At 36.7% G+C, this 18,736-nt stretch overlaps 2 protein-coding genes across 5 annotated transcripts in view; both read right to left on the bottom strand.

The window, feature by feature from the left end:
• Positions 1 to 571: 571 nt before the first annotated feature.
• On the bottom strand, positions 572 to 5,937 carry LOC131368326 (galectin-9-like). The gene is made up of 10 exons (XM_058414371.1): positions 5,751 to 5,937; positions 5,243 to 5,331; positions 4,545 to 4,752; positions 4,262 to 4,381; positions 3,492 to 3,521; positions 3,259 to 3,288; positions 2,670 to 2,699; positions 2,477 to 2,565; positions 1,193 to 1,349; positions 572 to 1,016 (listed from the first exon to the last, which is right to left on the bottom strand). Exons 1-10 carry the CDS (start codon positions 5,784 to 5,786, stop codon positions 870 to 872), a joined length of 936 nt encoding a protein of 311 aa, XP_058270354.1. The 5' UTR covers positions 5,787 to 5,937; the 3' UTR covers positions 572 to 869.
• Positions 5,938 to 7,695: 1,758 nt separating this feature from the next.
• The window catches only part of ksr1b (kinase suppressor of ras 1b), a 38,595-nt gene continuing 27,554 nt past the window's right edge, over positions 7,696 to 18,736 (bottom strand). For 2 of the 4 annotated variants that reach the window (XM_058413515.1, XM_058413517.1), the window contains exons 13-18: positions 15,907 to 16,328; positions 15,726 to 15,822; positions 15,505 to 15,638; positions 15,285 to 15,413; positions 14,814 to 14,949; positions 7,706 to 11,502 (exon numbers count right to left, since the gene is read on the bottom strand). In XM_058413515.1, the coding sequence (XP_058269498.1) occupies positions 11,356 to 11,502; positions 14,814 to 14,949; positions 15,285 to 15,413; positions 15,505 to 15,638; positions 15,726 to 15,822; positions 15,907 to 16,328 (1,065 nt within the window). In that variant the 3' untranslated portion in view covers positions 7,706 to 11,355. Of the gene's footprint in view, positions 11,503 to 14,813; positions 14,950 to 15,284; positions 15,414 to 15,504; positions 15,639 to 15,725; positions 15,823 to 15,906; positions 16,329 to 18,736 lie in introns of all 4 variants that reach the window. The other 2 variants (XM_058413518.1, XM_058413514.1) reach the window with 2 other exon arrangements.

Here is an 18,736-nt window from a genome sequence, read left to right as displayed (position 1 = left end):
AATTCTGCTCAAGCCACAGAGAGCAGCTCTAACTTGTGTTACTTTAATAATTGTTACAGTTGACTGTCACAACACTGCATGACAAAACAGGCATATGGCAAAGGACCACCCTCAAATCAATTTTGAAGTGTTACCCTTGGGGAACACATCCTACCCAGTCTGAAACATAGGCATCTGTGATCCTTTGACAATAGCACATTACTCTCACTGGAACACCTTCTGTTAGGAATGCTTCCTGGTCAATCAGTGATAATAGCCAAATGCAAAGACATGCATGTGGAAGAAGGTAGCTAGAGCTTTCTTTTGAGTGTGTTCAGCTGCCCTGAGATGTAGCATGAGTAGCAGTTCGAACAGATGCAATAACTGGCATTACGTGTCTTGTAGTAAATGCAAAGCCTCCTTATCAATGATTGGTAGCTTTCATTTGACAGGAGAGAGCTAGCTCTTGGTGGGAATTAGCAACTGACCAAACTGGATAAAATGAGGTCAAAGAAATTGACCACATGTGGGCATGTTTGTACATAGCTATCTACAACAGAAAAGACACATTAAATAACAATAAAGTAGAACCTATAGTACCAGATGACACTGCTTTATTGCTTGGGTTAAAGGTAAATACCAAGATATCATTTGATACATTTCAGGTACAAAACAGATGTAATTAAAAAAGATTCACAGTAAAAACTGATTCTTTGACTATATGACTATATTTCATTCATTCTGTTTATATAATTGTAATAAAAAAGATTATATTTGAGCAATGTAAGATTTATTTGCTTTTATTTACTTAATAATCACAGGATTTACTGACCAGTTAGTTTATTTTAAAAAATGTAACGGTACACTTAGAGATGGTAAAAAAAAAAAGACTAAACATTTATAGCAGTCAAGCTCAGGTCTCCAGTCACCTCCAAAACATCAATCTCTCCCAGCCTGGTGAAGCGGTGGTTGTAGGTACACATTTGGTTCCCATTGACAAACACATTGTAATGATGGGGATTGCAGGAGATGATAATCTGAAATAGGCATTACTAAATGTGACTCACTGTTGTGATGAAATGTGGTTATGATGCTCTTTTTATCCATTAATTTCAGTTAAAGCACTTACAGTTAAAATAAACTGCTTTGACGATCAGCCACCTATACAAACAAATATACATATTTTATGGATAAGATCCAAAACACTGTGTACCTGGAAGTTTTGTCCCTTGTGAAATGGCATTCCTCCGAAGCGCTCCTCTGAGCCCCATGCCTCCATTGTTTTGGTATTGCGCACAACCACATTCTCATCAAAGCGAGGATTGAAATGAAATGCAATCCCATTTCGGTAAAGCAGGTTAATGGAAAATCTGGTGATATAAATACCAAATAAAATTGAACAAATAATCTCCAGCTTATGAAAAAAAATGTGGCACTCTTCCTCCTAAACAGAAAGACGTAAAATGTTTAGCATAAAACAAAAATCCATGGAATAGTATTAATAGGCTGGGATCTGTTCATCTCTGGCAACAGGAAGTGGGAAGTTGCTCACAGTCAGGGTTTAGAAATATGTAGTAAATACACCGATCAGGCATAACATTATGACCTGATATATGTTGGTCCCCCTTTTGCTGCCAAAACAGCCCTGACCTGTCAAGGCATGGACTCCACTAGATCACTGAATGTGTGCTGTGGTATCTGATATCAGTTATCAGATCCTTTAAGTCCTGTAAATTGCAAGGTGGGGCCTCCATGGATAAGACTTGTTTGCTTGAAACATGCTTCATCAGACCAGGCCACCTTCTTCTATTGCTCTGTGGTCCAGTTCTGATGCTTACGTGCCCCTTTATTGGCACTTTCGGCAATGAGCAGTGGTCAGCATGGGCACCCTGACTGGTCTGTGGTTATGCATCTCCATATGCAACAAACTGCAATGCACTGTGTATTCTGACACCTTTCTATCATAACCAGCATTAACTTCTTCAGCAATTTCAGCAACAGTCATCTGTTGGATCGGATCACACAGGCCAGTTTTTGCTCCCCACGTGCATCAGTGAGCCTTGGCCGCCCATGACCCTTCGCTACTTCACCATTCCTTGGACCACTTTTGATAGATACTGACCACTGCAGACCGGGAACACCCCACAAGAGCTGCAATTTTGGAGATGCTCTGATTCAGTCGTCTAGCTATCACAATTTGGTCCTTGTCAAACTCGCTCAAATCTTTACGCTTGCCCATTTTTCCTGCTTCTAACACATCAACTTTGAGGACCAAATGTTCACTTGCTGCCTAATATATCCCACCCACTAACAGGTGCCATGATGAGGAGATCATCAGTGTTATTCACTTCACCTGTCAGTGTTCATAATGTTATGGCTGATTGGTGTGTGTAAAAATGAACAAAAACAATTAATAGTAGTTAAAAACTTTTTTCTTATAGATAACATTATACATCCATATGCTCTAATTATGCAAAAGAGCAGAATAACATCTGACCTGGAAGCTTGAGGATTAACTACACCTTGGATGGAAATGTTCTTGCCAGGTTGAATTCCACCATTGATGATGGCTTTGTATGGCACACTCTAACAATGAAGAATGCAAGAAGTGATGATTATTATTATGAGCTCATTCCATTAAAGTAAAACAGAATGTGAACTAATTATGTTTCATGGCCTTGAGTTCTTACATAGCTTGCTGGAGCAGAAAATGCAGGGGCCTTTAGAGGAAAACAGATAAAAATGGACCAGTTCACTGTGAATGCATGTGGCAATGTAAATATAATTCTGATTCTGATACTGTTTGTCTAAAAAAAACAGGAAGCTGGGGTACAGGAGTGACAACCTCAAAAGCATGTGATCCAAGTCTTTAAAGTATTTTTAAATCATGTCTATTATGTTTTGTTCTCAGAAATTTGTAAGATTAACTTTTGCAGCATGTTATCTGGAGGCTACAAATGTGCATATAAACTCCAGAAACCACTGGAAACTGTCACAATAAAATTTTAACCGTCGGTCACATGAGAACAAGCATGTGACTGTACTTCAAGGGGAAGGAAGAAGACCATGCTCTGATTTGAAAATAAATGTGGGAAGTAAGTGAGCTAAAGGTTTCTCTTGTATTATCCCACAGCAAGAAATAATCATGTATCAAACATGTTGTGTATTTCAAAAAATGTTATACATCCTACTGTACATTACATGTGAAATCATTAAATTTCCAACAGTGTAATACTTTTCAGATTTTTGGCAGGATATGAGGTTGCACAAGCTACTTACACCATATCCAGGAGGATAAGCAAACTGTGTCTACAAATATAACAGAAGATATAACACTGAAATTGTTATTTTGTGACAAACAACCATAAAAAAGAAGAATATATATTCTTTATATTATAATTAAAATATCAAATTATTTAGCTTTTACTAAACATCTTGATCTGACATTTCAAAAAACAATTTTTGCATATTTTTGAAAATTGTGAGTACAGTATTAAAATACTAGCAGTTACCTGGAATCCAGCTTGGGCAGGTATGAAACCCTATCAAATGGAATCAAAAACATTTTTATAAAATAATACTAGGCAAAACATTTTACTGTCGTCTGTTCACAGGGAAACTGGAGCCTATTCCAGGAGACTCAGGGTAACAAGGCAGGATATACCCTGGACAGGATGCCAAGTCTATTGCAGGGCACAATCACTCATCCATTTACACACAATTTAGAGGTGCCATTCAGCCTATAATAACTCTGCCATTGCCTGGTCCCAAGCCCAGGATATGAAAGGAGGAGGTTTGCACATTGGGCTTGCAACCATGGCGTAAAGTTCTCTTGCTATAGAAATGTCAACTACATCTTCAGGAATCCTTCAAATTCAGGGCAACCCTCACCAGGACAGAAATGGCTGGAGATAATTTGTTGATGCCTTAAGCGAAGAGGATTAAGTAAGTATTCAACCTTTAATGCATGTCTTTTTACTGGGGGAGAAAACTGGAGTACCAAGAGGAAACCCCTGAAGCATGAGAAGAACATGCAAATTCTACACACACACACACACATACAAATCGAACCCCCAACCCTGCATGTGTCAGGCAATGTGCTATTCACCAAGCCACCATGCCCCCCAGATGGCAATTAAACCAAAATAAAATTTCCCAGCTTTATTTCTTGCATGTGTGGTTTATTTTTCTGTATTTTTTCTTAAATCCCCTCCTCAGTCATTTCTATAAATCTCTTAGGATTGTAGATGTAAAAATATGTTGTGCTTTAAGTTATTCTCACCACAGGATCCTGGAAATTGATGGTATTAACTTCCACCATCCCATCCACTACAATAGTGTCCACCATGTTGAATGGGATACGGTGCATGTAATCCTTGACATGAATGCCATTGACACTTATCTATGAAAACATACCGTCAGTTCAGTGTGTAGCCTTTGATACAGTATTGCAGTTAATAACATTTAGAATAAAACAACCAGTCATAGAATTAGGTCAAATGATGTGCTGTGGTAACCATTTTCTTGCTGTTAATGTGGGAAAAGAAGAAGTGAAAGGACGTAACCTTGTATGATTGGCTTGTCACCAGAATCTGCAGATTGAAAGGGTTTCCCACGGGGAAGAGAGCCTGGTATATACGATCCTCTGCACCCCAGGAGTTATTCTGCTTGGTGTTAGTTACAATGTATCCTGAACTGGCGTCATAACGTGGGTTAACGTGCAGGGCAATATTAGCATTGGGTCTCGAACCACACTGGAGATTCACATGAAATCTGAAAAAAAATGGAATCAACTGTACAAGAAACTGCAGATTCTAACAAAGAAGGACATACAGTAGTATATACTGAATATACTATAAGGCTAGAATTATGTAGAAACCTGACCAATCACACACGAGTGTATGTCGAACTTTAGTTGGGTTTTTTGTTTTTTTTTCTTTACTGATGAAAATGTGTGTAAAATATTTGTTTTTATTGATGGAATAATTTAAATTACATCAAATAAGCATGACATTTTTAAATACATCTTTTGCACAGTACTGTGTGTATAAATATGTAACAAACAAGCAAACAAACATAAATAAATGAATTAATATATGAATGAATGAATGAATGAATGAATGAATGAATAAATAAATAAATAAATAAATAAATACAACTCCTGGAACTGCTAGGATAGGGGAGGATGAGGTGGCAGGAAAAAGATGAGGGGAAAAACAAGTCATGTATCTATCTACCAGACAAAAATAAAACTTTATAGTACCTGTTGGCTCCTGGTAAGACCCGTCCACATACAATGATACTCTTGCCATCCCTCAAGCCTCCTTGAATAGAGCCAGTAAATGGGATTCTCTGTTGAATGATAAAAATGTGCACTTCAGTATAAAGCAAAAAGATTTTTTCTTGGGGATCTGTAATTCACAGGCTGAACCCTTTAACCTGCATCAATCTGTTGCAAAGGTCCTTAAACACAAAAGGTTCTTAAAATAACAAAAGATATCTTTTAAAAGATTTACATCATTGTAGTGAACGTGTGCTTATGAAGCAGATTCAGTTCCTCTTTGTTGCCCACTGTGGCTATTTCCTGCTTACAGATTTTTTTGATTTTTTCATGTTTTATTATCATGTTTTTATTTACACAAATAACGAACAATAGGATTAAAGAATAATATGATTATACATGTCTTATTTTATTTACAACTTACGTGAACTAAGTTTTTTTAAACGACGTTGTCAGTAATGAAACGAAAAATAAAAAGTAAAACACTTACTGGGTTGTAAAATGGCTGTTGCTGGTAGTACGCCATTTTCCCGATTTCGTTTATAATACAGATGCAGTCCGATTGATTACTGTTGTGGATTTTTGTTTTGTTTGTTTGTTTTATTATTATCTGATGAATGCAGTCTCCTCTGACTCGCAGCCTATCTTCTGAACAGCTCTTGGTAATTTTTCAGGAAGTAGGAGGAGATACCGTTAATCACATCTGGTTTTTTGTGTAGAAGTGTGAAACGTGTTTGGTTTCAGTTTTGTCTCATAGCACGGCGTTAATATGGATTTAACCTGAACAGAGCGTGTTGTATTTAAACAATAATTACACAATAATGTCTAGACGTTATTAGAGTCGAAATTTTTCCAAGAGAATGTAATAACGTTGCATCACTTTCCCGAAAGCTTATCTTCCCGCATGACCTGTCGTGGAAGGAAGGATCATTAACCCAGTGTTGAAGGTTAACGGTGCTTGATTTTCAGCAGGAAGTCTGGTTCTCATACGATATATATGGTTCTCATATGTTTCTTTTATCAATTTACCAACAAAGCTGAGGTCTCACACACACACACACACACACTTGGATGCTTTGGAGCATGGATCTGGGAGTTCATTCACAAGAGCATTAGTGAGGTCAGACACTGGTGTCAGGGTGAGGACATCAGTGTCAGTGGGGTTGAGGTCAGGGCTCTGTGCAGGACACTGGAGTTCTTCCAAACCAACCATGGGAGATATGTGTTACTAGAGCATGGTTTGTGCACAACAGCACTGTGATGCTGGAACAGGTTTGCACCTCTTAGCTCCAGGGAAAGAAATCTACAGTGCTATAACATACAGACAATCATCACAATGGTGTGCTTAAAAAGTTTGTGGTACTGTAATATTTAGGGGAAGGAGCACGCATGGGTGTGGTGTTCAAGTGACCATAAAGTATAGTTCATGTAAAGTCTGTGTAAAATCAAAGTATGCATTTGTTGCGTTTTATTTGATTACACTTGCAACACTATTTTGTTATACTGCAAAACAGTCACAGCACACTAACACAGGAGGAATCTGTGTCCTTTCCGTACTCTACTATGTTAGTGACCGTAGACAACCTGTTAATCATAAGTCAAAGATCAACATACCTTTCAGTGAAGAACCCTGCACCATGCTGTCAGACTGTTCAAAGATAAAGCAATAAAACTGAAATTTCATGGAAGGTCCCAGATCTTTAGTCCAAGACTATCTGGGCTATAAAACAGGGTTGTGTTAGATTTGTACGTGTTAGAAAAGTCCTTATAATGTGTATGTGTGTTTATATAGGTGTTAGACTGGCTTTGTTTTGGTAGTTTAGGATAGCAGAATAAAGTTTATTTAAAGTCAAATTTACAGTAGTCATGTGATTTTGTTCATCAAATAAATCCCTAAGTCTTAGTATCTGTGTAGGAAATATTATCACACACTGTCAAAGGCCATAAGAATAATAATTTCTCAGAATTAAGGCACACCTTCACTAAATTATCAGTGGACAAATAATTTGGTTAGAGGTCATTTGAGTCTGATAATATTTTCCTCAACATTACTGAAGATCTAAGGCTTTCCCTACAATGCTTTGTGTATTTGCAAAACTGATAAGCTATGTACAGTTTCAAGCAGACAGCTCCAAATAGGTATGTTTTTTCCTCTCTATTGTGATTGCAGACAATAAGAGGGACTTATATATAACAGGTGCCTGTTTCAGTGAACTGAAGCCTGACACTAATTACATGCTATTTATTATAGGCTAACGTAATAGCTGATCTGCCTGTTAAGAGTCAGGAGCAGCTATTTTAGCTTGTTAGCAAATTTGGTATTAAATGCAAGCCCACAGTGAACAATATCATACCTGCAATTGATTGTGCATGTGTTAACATGCCCCACTTTTATTTCTCAAGTGTAATGCCACTGATGCTACAGTTACATTTTCACTGGATGCAGGTATAAGCGTAAGCGTATCCAAATCCAAATTACAGTACCTCTTTACAAATTATTATGTTTTATCCATGTTAATGCCCAAACAGGTACAAAGACATTCATGAGCACTTTAGAATTTCCCAGTAAATCACAGCTTCGTTCCCATTCAAAAAAGGCATTCATAAACACTAACAAATTAGGCTTTATTGCTTTTTAAGGTTAAAGACAACATGAAATAAACTATCCCAACACATTAAACATACTGTACAAAGATACATTCTTAAATCCATTAAAATACATACTGAACCAGTTAAAAATGTACATTCTGTGTTTTACAACATACTTATGTTAATATCTATAAAACCGGAATAAAAGTACCTACTCCAAATGCTGTAATGACAAACAATCATATAAAAGTTTGTACAAATAATAGGAGGCCGGGCTGTATATTAAATAAAGACAATATCTACAAATTCAATATCACATAAAAGTTATGCTTTTCTTTACTTTAATACAAGCAAAAGTTTCATCTGCATTTCCAACCACCGTTTTAAATCCCTCTTAAGTGCACATTTCTGTGCCAGTACAATTCTCTGAACATTCCACGCTCCAAATTTACCATGAAGACATGCTTTACATAAAGTAGAAATCATTTACAAACACACATTCCTACAAACACTCCATTTCCCCACCTTCTCACTTCAGTTCACTTTGCCTCGGTTCATTATTTGCAGACCGTGAGAAGAATGACAACAGGATTCCACAGAATTTCCAGTTAAAGTGCAGACAGCTTTACCCAAACTTTACATTAAAGATTGTACTGTACAAGACTGTATTATGAGATTTACAAATAAGATAAGGCATGTTTACTGCTAGCTTTGACAGCTTCACTAAAGCATGAATAAGGGATCAGCAGCATCATTAGTTTTAGATCTCTTACCCAAGGATAGCAAGCAGGAACAGGCAGGCATGCATATGCAAGAGTTTTACAAAATGATCCATTTTTTCTTAGATAGAAAATTATCAGCAGAGATCTCTGTGCAGTTTATGATCAGCTAGCTCTGGCCATAGGAGAAGGAAGAGAAACACAGACAGTTGGAATATAGCAAGTTAAACAAATCAGATATTGGTGCTAATTGAACAGAAACCATCTTGAATTAGAACACTGTCATCTATAGAAACAAATGTAAAAGTTACATACATGTCCAATATCTCAATGAGAGGTTTGTGTGATATAACTTCTTAATTTTCTCGAAATGATTTTCCGCTGCCAAAACATCCAGTGTTAAACATCCATATTATAACCACCCTTTACCCATTTTACTTTACCCAACTAAAACATCTATATGAGGTAACTTTCAAAAATACACCAAAAGACAATTTGTTTTCTCCTCCAATAAAATGGAGAATAAGACTTTTGACACATCCTTTTGGAATGATGTGTGCACGTGTTTTGAGCTCTCTGATATTGACAGACACCCTTCTTTCAATTTAAGTGAAGGTTTTGAGTTTATTAAAATGAAATTATATCTATTAACATATGTTTGACCTTCATTTGACAAGAGAAATCTTTTTATTTAGGAAGGCACTACAAAACTTAACCTGAAGATGGTCAAAAAAAGGTGCTTTGTGTTTTCAACAGAAAGCAAAAAATGATTAAAGAAAATACTTTGACCTAAAAATAGCAGTGTCTCAAATTCAAGATTTTACTAGTTTAATGATGCTGATGAAAGTGATTCAATCTGCTGTTTTGGATTCTTCATGTCAGCCCTATAGACAACTAAATTGTGAAAGGATTGGAATGAATTTTTTTTTTTAATTGGACATTATTGTAGAATCACCTTATAATCAACAGCATGGTTTAGGCAATTGCTAAAGCATAAAGCTAAAGCAACTTCCAACTGCACAGCTAGAATTATTACAACACCCTCCCATACTGTAATCGAACCTGAAATTGTGAAAATCCTCAGTTTCCTGTCTTTTTTAAGGGGGAACGGGACGATTAAAACAGTTTAACGTCAGTATTTTTAATGGTAAATGGCAAGCAGGGAAAAAAAACATCATCACACAAGCCTAATCAACGTTAGACATGAATGAGAAATACAATAAAGTGGTGTTTTTTGGGTGGGCAATATGGCAAAGATACCAAATAGAAGAGATATATAGATAAATATATATAGTGTGTGTTCCCAGTGTTCCTGGTATAGTATGATACTTGAAAATGTCTTGATGATATGCAATATGTTATGATATTTAGTTATAATGTATAATGCGGAAACTAAGGAAAGCTTTGATTTTTATGCTTTTGACTCCTAAAAATTAAAAAAATAAATATTTAAAAAGGACCAAGGCAGAAAATTTTAATATTCATTCAGTTACTTTTCAGTCTAACTTACAGTGGCGTTGGTCAGTGTTGTAGAATTATTAATGATTACAATTTAAAAGTGTAATTCTACATATTTTATTGTAATCATATCAAATTCATTACATCATTCATGTAAATCACAATACTCAGATTGGCCAATTAAAAAAAAAACATTATTTATCAAATTAACCATGTAAAAAAATTGTACTGTGCCTTAATTGTTGAAATTGCAATATTGATATTTTGTCATATCGCCCTAGATGACTGCAATGTTTACAAGTGTAAATAAAGCTTGTTTTCTGAAGTAAATTTCAAACACCACATTCCTTTAATGGACCAGCCATGCTCACATGTGCTGAAGCTGTGCACTAAATATCATATCTGTATATGTAGGGGCAGTGAGAGCACATTCCCTGGCTACAGTGTTCCCGCAGACAGTGATGATGCCAAGAGCTGGACGCAGAGGGAAGCCACAAATGACAGACGTGATTGTTGTGGGAAGGAGAAATTGGAGGACATAAAAAGAAACAAAAACAGATGGACAAAGAAAAGAAGATGGAGGATTTGGGTTGAATTTTGAGATGTAGCACAGTGAAAGAATGGTGGTTTATCCCAGACAGTAAAAAAGGAGCAGTGGGCAAAAACAAGACGATAGATCCAGGCCCAGGCACAGAGAGGACATAGGGGAAGGAAAGGTCAGAGAGAATACAAAAATACATTTATTATCAATGCAAAGAGTTTCATTTATCAAAGCTATTGTTTTCTCTTCTGCTTCCTCTTACACATAATCTCAACCTGACCGACATTACAATATTTAATTTGCTAAATTTATTTTGCTACCGGTGTCGTATCTCTACTAACTGCACTAGAAATATGTGACTTTGATGTATGAAGACTGCTTCTACTGTACCAAAATAACTGGCGGAAGAAAATTTCAGATAGATAGAGTACAGTACTCTGCACCTTACATGGAGAATCATCTGCTAAAAAACACATTACTCAGACTGAACATACAGCTGTTTCTCAAAATAAAACATTCACATTTAAAACTAAAACTCATTAAAAAATAAACCATCTGCTGCAATGAATTCACTGAATTCTGAATTGAAGCCATGTGTTAAAGGTAAATCAGATTTACCTTAAAAATGTCTTACGAATTTAAGACTCTTGGATAAGGCTCAGGAATTAAAGAAGTCTTTACACACATTCAGACACACATTTATCTCTTAAAGATTACTGAGAAGAGATCACTTCAGCTTGCTCTCTTTAGTGAGGCAGTGCAGGGTGACAGCATGCAAGCTCACATCACTATGATACATACTCAGTAGACTTCCAGAAATGTCCAGGGTGAGAGAGTCTCCGGTTGAGCTTAGGAAGCTTCTCTAGTAAATCAGCTAGCTGAAAGAATCTTGGTCTTTCCTCATGTTTAAAGGACCAGCATGCACACAAGATCTCCTTTTGGGTGGAAACAACAGATATCAGTTAAAGACTAATGGCTAAATTGAATAACCAATGACAACAGTAACATTTTAATTTGCAAAGTATTGAATCACTCTTCATCATATCTCACACACACATATATACATATTCATACATATACATACATATACACTACTCACAAAAAGTTAAGGATATTTGGCTTTTGGGTGAAATTTATGGAAAATGTAAAAAGTTCACGCTACAGTGATATTATATCATGAAAGTAGGGCATTTAAGTAGAAGCATGCAATGGTGATTTCCTCATCTCAAACAATTTATTGAAACAAAAGCCAACAACAGTGGTGGGTATACCACAACAAAAAATGTCAATGTCTCAATAATTTGTCATGTGCCCTTGACCATCAGTTACAGCTTGACAACGATGTCTCATGCTGTTTCACGAGACTTCTTGTCTGCTGAGGCATGGCATTCCACTCTTCTTGAAGGGCGGCCCTCAGGTCATTGAGGTTCTGGGGTGCAGGGTTACAAGACTCTACACGGCAACTCAGCTGATCTCATAGGTTTCCTATGGGATTCAGGTCTGGAGAAAGTGCAGGCCACTCCATTTGAGGTACCCCAGCCTCCAGCTGCCGTTCCCTAATGATGCAACCTCGATGAGCTGGAGCATTGTCGTCCATGAAGATGAAATTAGGCCTGTGTTGTTCATGCAGGGGCACAATGACTGGATTAATGATGTTATTCAGGTAGTATTGCCTTGTCACTGTACCATTCACAAGATGTCGGGCAATTCTGTATTGAGTAGACACACCTGCCCAGACTGTAACACCACCACAACACCAACATTTCTGCTCAACGTGAATCGACTTTCATCAGAGAACAGCACTGAGGCCCACTGGTCCCTCGTCCAGCGCAAATGCTCCCTGGCCCATGCAAGACGATGACGCCTATGCCTGGTGGTGTGGTCAGGTACCCTTGCAGGTCGTCTAGCACGCAGACCACGTTTATGTAAATGGAGTTGAGTGGCATTCATCATCCGGTTCCACAGGGCACTGTTCACAATGAAGCGGTCATCAACGTGGGATGTGGACAAAGGACGTCCACTTCTATGTCTTTCTGTCTCTCTGTATCTCTGTCGCAACCTGCTGATGACATTCTGAGACACTCTAAGCTAAGTGGCCACTTCCTTCTGAGAACATCCTGTTTGAAGCCTCGCAATGGTGAGGTACTGTTGATCAATAGTTAGGTGTGGTCTTGGTCTCATGATGTCAAAATGTGAACAGCATGATGAAGAGGACTGTTTAAATACCAATTCTAATTGAATCAGAAAATTTATTGGTCGATTCATGGATCAAACACCAGTTGTGAATTTTGCTGTTAAGCACCTTGTTAGAAAACAGCAAGTTATGCAAAAAGTACTGAAACACTGAACAGTTGGACATGTGCATTCAAAAGTGTAGAGAAGGTTATACACTTCTTTATCACCTGTAAAGGTTATAGTGCGTTTTAGGTGAATCCTGAAATTTCACCCGAAAACCGAATATCCTTAACTTTTTGCGAGTAGTGTATATACAGCTCCGGAAAAAATAAGAGACCACTGCAAAATAATCAGTTTCTTATGTTTGTTTCTTACAGGTGCATGTATTGGTGAGATGAACAGTTTTGTTTTATTTGAACTGCTGACAATATTTCTCCCAAATTATCCCAAACTTTTAAACGGTAGTGTATATATATATATATATATACACACACACACACACACACACACAAGAGAAAAAAATGAGACCACTGCCCAATATCCAGATTTGAAATCTATTGAAAACCTGTGGAATGTCATCAACAGGAAGATGGATGGTCACAAGCCATCAAGTAAAGCTGAGCTGTTTGCTTTTTTTGCAGAAAGAGTGGTATAAAGTTCCCCAACAGCAATGTGAAAAACTGGTGGAGAGAAAATCGGGGTTATTCCACCAAATACTGATTTCTTAAATGTTATTTAGCCAAAGCATTAACATAATTTGTTTACAAATTATTTGCATTTTGTTTTATTTGAATTATTAAAGCTCTGCAAATACTGCATGATCTTGGGTTATTTTGATGTGTTGTCATTTCCTTTAAATATACACTTATATTTATATATATAAATATATATATTATATTATATTTTGAATTTAGGAGAAATATTGTCAGCAGTTCACAAAAAATGAAACAAAACTGTTCATCTCACCAATACATGAACCTGTAAGCAAAAAACATAAGAAACTGATTATTTTGCAGCAGTCTCTTATTCTTTTCCAGAGCTGTATACATACACTAGTGCTAGTGCTTTCAACTAAAAAAAAAAAATAATGTAAAAAATAAAAAAAAATCATCAATAAAATAGCTCGGAAAATAGTCACTTCCTGTAACGTGGGAAAAAAAGTGTTTCCGTAAAAGCAGATGTTAATCATTGATTAAGAACAGGGTTCATGTCCAGGTGGTCATTGCAAAATAGGGATTTTGTGTTTTGTTAACTACTTCAATGCTGATTTTTGAAGTAGGTTTTGGGATTTAAATGTTTTTCGTCACCAAACATGCTAATGGCACACATGACCAAATCTTTTATTCTTATTTGACCAAAATACATGATGCCAAATGCAGTTGTAATTATTATTGGTGTACTTTTGGTACTGTGTTGCGGGAAATGCACTCTGGAGGAACGTATCTGGCTGTTAGGAAATGTTTTGATTTCACAGTTTATTTTGAAAGCTGACAACAGTAAGAGTCAACTGATCTCTGAGCTTTTTTTCCCTTCCTTCCTTCAACATCCTCCTCATTGTACTAGGGGAGGGAAGTTCCAGTAAAACTTAACTGGAAGTATTGCGCAACATGTCTAGCAAAACGTAATTTGGAGTTAAGTCAGATTCTGCAATCTAAGTGAAAAAGGTTTATTAATAAGCTAAACAACAACTTTTGGCCTTGTTTTGAAAAACAACTGAGATGGCAACCCTCTATCAGGTACATTCATTTCCATAAGTACTTATTTTAGCTGGCAACCACAGTATATAACTGAGGGAACACATAAAATATGCTGTAATTCATACACTCCTCACCGAATTTGGATGTAAATGAAATAAAATAAAGCTGAAAGTCTTTGTCAATTCAAGTATACTGTCATTGACAAAGTAATTGATAGTTCAAATTGTCTATGTCCACATATGTATGGAGCTGACTGTATATTTTTATATTCCTTACATACCACCTGTATAATCTGTAAGGTATACCAAGTTAAAATCATAGTTTCCCTAGAAGCAAGTTATGAATAAAATGCTGAAGAATCATTGCAGTCTTACCGTAATTTCCTTGCCCAGGCTAATCTGGGCCAGCTGCCTCTTTATGCCTTCTCCACTTCCCAGCAACCAGATAGCAGCTTCGGCTGGCTGGGTTTTAATAGGCCAGTCTCTCACCTGCAGCTCATACCAGATAGTGCTGAGAAATAAACATGTCGACACAAAGCCATATGGTTAGATCAAGTGCTAGTACTCAGGAGGGAAATACATTCTAATCAGAAACCAGTCAGTCAAACTAAGAACACAGAGCTGCTTGTTGGCATAGGTGACCATTTTATGTACATAACCTTTAATACACAACCTACAGATAACACCCAGCTATAGCTAACTTTTTTCATAGCAATCCACGCTACTGTACTAACACACTAATGAGTAACAACTGCTATCATCATAGGCTTTGTCGTTTGTCTATTAACCTGGTTACAATTGGGTGTTATGAGGCAGGATGTGTAAAGAGTTTGGTGTGGTCTTTACCCAAAGGCATAAACGTCAGCAGCTTTAGAAAAGGGTAAGAGGTCTTCATTTCCAGGACACATCTTCTGTACAATCTCAGGAGCCAGGTAATAAATCCAACCTTGTGGCAGTTTCAGTTCATTCTCTCGCCTTCAATCACACATACACATGTTTAAGTTAGTGATCACTACAGCCAACATTCCTAAGACGTAATTACAAATAAATATATATGGGTATTTACCGATCCTCCTGCACCACTCCTGATACTCCGAACAAACCGAAATCCGTAATCACCACTTTGTTGTTGTCATAAAAGACATTTTTGGACTTTAAATCCTTGTGCACGATATCCTTTGCATGGAGGTAGCCCATTCCCTACCAGATGAAAAAATACGAGTTAAACAAATGGAGAACTCAAACCAGAGATGTAGACAATCAAATAAAGGATGAAAAGATTTATACCTTTACAATTTCCTGAGCGATTTGCCTGGTCTTATTGATGTCAAGTGAGCTTTTAGAATCTCTGACAACAGAGTGCAGCGTCCGACCCTTGCAGAAACTGTAACAAGTGCAAATGTTGTACCAGACTGAAGGAAAAGAAACAGAATTGACCCTGGACACTGAAACCTGAAACAAGACTCACCTTGTAATGATGGCCAGCTGAGGAGGGTTCATGCAGGCTCCCATGAACAGCACCACGTTCTCGTGCCGAGTCTGTCTGTAGTTCATGACTTCCTTCTTAAAAAGCTTTAAGTGGTCTTGGTTATTTCCATCGATTTCCAGCAGGCGCACAGCCACCTCCCCATGCCAGCGTCCGCGGTACACCTTTCCCCAGCGGCCTTTTCCTATAAGGTCCCCGAGCTCAACTTGCTCAAAGGGAACATTCCACTCCTGCAGGTATACACTCGTCTGGCTGACCTTGCGTGAGATGGGGCCCTTCCAGGATCTTGTGCAGCTGGGCAGGTCGTCCAGTTCGTCCTCTTCACCTTCAGATTCCCCATAAGAAGCAGCCTCGTCTTGTCTTTCATGTTCCTGTTGTGCTTCTTCACCATCCACATCATCATTCTTGAACATGGAAGATAAAAATATTATAGTGAATTCCAAAATTATTTGCTCTCTTCATAAAACTGAGCAAAAATCACACAATGCACAACACAAGAGTGATATTTAAGTGTAATAGTACAGAGGAACAGTTTAGTTCTAAGACTATTTTTGCTAAAGGTTTACTTATGTAGTGCAAAGGACTTTCTATAGACTTTCCTCTATGGAATAAAATCACTGTCAAAAATAATCGTACTTAATTCAGAACATTTGTGTGTAATTTTAATTTACTTGTGCGTAATTTAATAGTATTGTATGTAATTCTGTGTTTTGTCAGAGTTGGATTCCAAAATCTACGACCACGACAGTTTACAGATACGAAATTTTGTGTGTTTGTTAGAGTACAACTCCAAAATCTTCGACCATGACAGTTTACAGACACAGCGTTAGTTTTCACAACACCTCTGTTACACACACAACATGAGAAACTACGCCCACGAAGGTAGTGTGTTAAACCACTGTCAAAAATACGTCATCAAAGCCACATGCACAGACATTACTATCCGAGGGAAGATGAATCGATTCCACGAAGAGCGCAAACCACTGGCGCCTCTATTACAAAGTTTAACTATAGTAGGTAAGATTAGCTCTCAGGGATCACAGTACTTTTTGTAGAAAATCTAATATTCATTGTGATTACAAGCAATATAGCAGGGTATTGAACTGTATTCTAAAGGCCTTTGTACTGTTGGTCAGTAATACAGTACCCAGTGTAACTGAAGCTCTTCATTTACCTTCTTTAATAATAAATGGGCAAGATTTTATTAGGTGTAGCCTGACAAATAAATTAATAAGAACTTTATTGACCAAAGATAAATTTCCAAATCAAGTCGAAATAATGTGACTCACATTTTTCCCAAGAGCTCTATGTTTAAATGAAGAACCATGTATCTCTCCTTTCTCATACCTCCCAAAGCCAACACTTTAAAATTTGTACTGATATCTATATCGTTTTCTTAGATATAGATTTAATATAGATCACAATAATTGTACCTTTTGTGATGTTGATATTGAAACGACTACATTTATTCTTTGACTGTTCATTCAGTAGAGCCTTTAGGTCTGAGACATTCGAGTGGCTTAAAGTTTCAATCAAACTGTCTTCTCCATTTTCTAAACACGATATAATTTTTGGTGTATTAATGGAAGATGTACATACTTAATTTGTACTGAATATTATTTTCATTTTGGGCAAATTTTATATTCAGAAATGTAAGTGCCTTAAAACAAAGCCATTGTTTTCTGGGTTTTTTTGGGGGTTTTTTAAAGAAATTTTGGATGTACTGTAAATCTGTAAGATTGTTAAAATGTAAAACTGGAAGAAGACTGCTTAGTTTATTGCAGACCCTACTGTGTAATTTGTTTTCTTTTTTTTTAGTTTATTTTCATCTTGATTGGTGCGCTGATCTTAAGGATCTTCTTAAGATCTTGTATTGCCTTAATGTATTTGTGTTTTTTGCAATAAAAAAATCGATTCATCTTCCCTCGGATAGTAATGCCTGTGCATGTGGCCTTGATGGCGTATTTTTGACAGTGGTTGAACACACTACATTCGTGGGCGTAATTTCTCATGTCGTGTGTGTAACAGAGGTGTTGGGAAAACTAGCGCTGTGTCTGTAAACTGTTGTGGTCGTAGATTTTGGAATCCAGCTCGGACAAAACACAGAATTACATACAATACTTTTAAATTACACACGAGTAAATTAAAATTACACACAAATGATCTGAATTACGTACGATTATTTTTGACAGTGATTTTATTCCATATTCCTCTATATAAAAATCTTTTACTCTGTTGTGTTCTTTTTTCGGCACAGATCACGTCCCTCTTCAGTTTAGACCACAGGTTTTCATTAGGTGCAAATGCAGAGATTGAGATTGAACCAGGTTTTGAGCTGAAATATTCTGGTAATTCACAAGGTCACATATCTTCACAAGAGCCCTTCTTGTATTAGGTATGTTTTATCAGATGTGATTTTCTTGTATTGTATTATTCTTGTAAGATTATTTTAACTACTTAGGGATTCTATTTAGCCATAATATAACTAGTGCAATGTGAATGTTAGTGATTTTAGCATGTCATATTTATACACATTAATCCTAAAATAAATGAATTTAAAATGATCAACTTGTTACGTTCATTCTAAATTGGAATGGCAAATTTTTGTCAAATTTTAATACAATAAAAAAAAGACAACTTTTTAAAAAAGTTAAAATGATAGGAAATGCTTTTTCTCCCGAGTCAGATTAATGGTGGGAATAATTGTGCACTTGACTGCATTTCACAGTGAATGATGAAACAGAAAAACATAAGCTGGAATCAGATTTATCCATCATTCACTTTGCACAACAACTTGACTTGCTGCATGTCA

The sequence above is a fragment of the Hemibagrus wyckioides genome, linkage group LG17 (genome assembly GCF_019097595.1).
Source record: "Hemibagrus wyckioides isolate EC202008001 linkage group LG17, SWU_Hwy_1.0, whole genome shotgun sequence".
NCBI classification, from domain to species: Eukaryota; Metazoa; Chordata; class Actinopteri; order Siluriformes; family Bagridae; genus Hemibagrus; species Hemibagrus wyckioides.
Note: the sequence above shows the minus strand (reverse complement) of the source record. Positions and strands in the feature narration are given on the sequence as shown.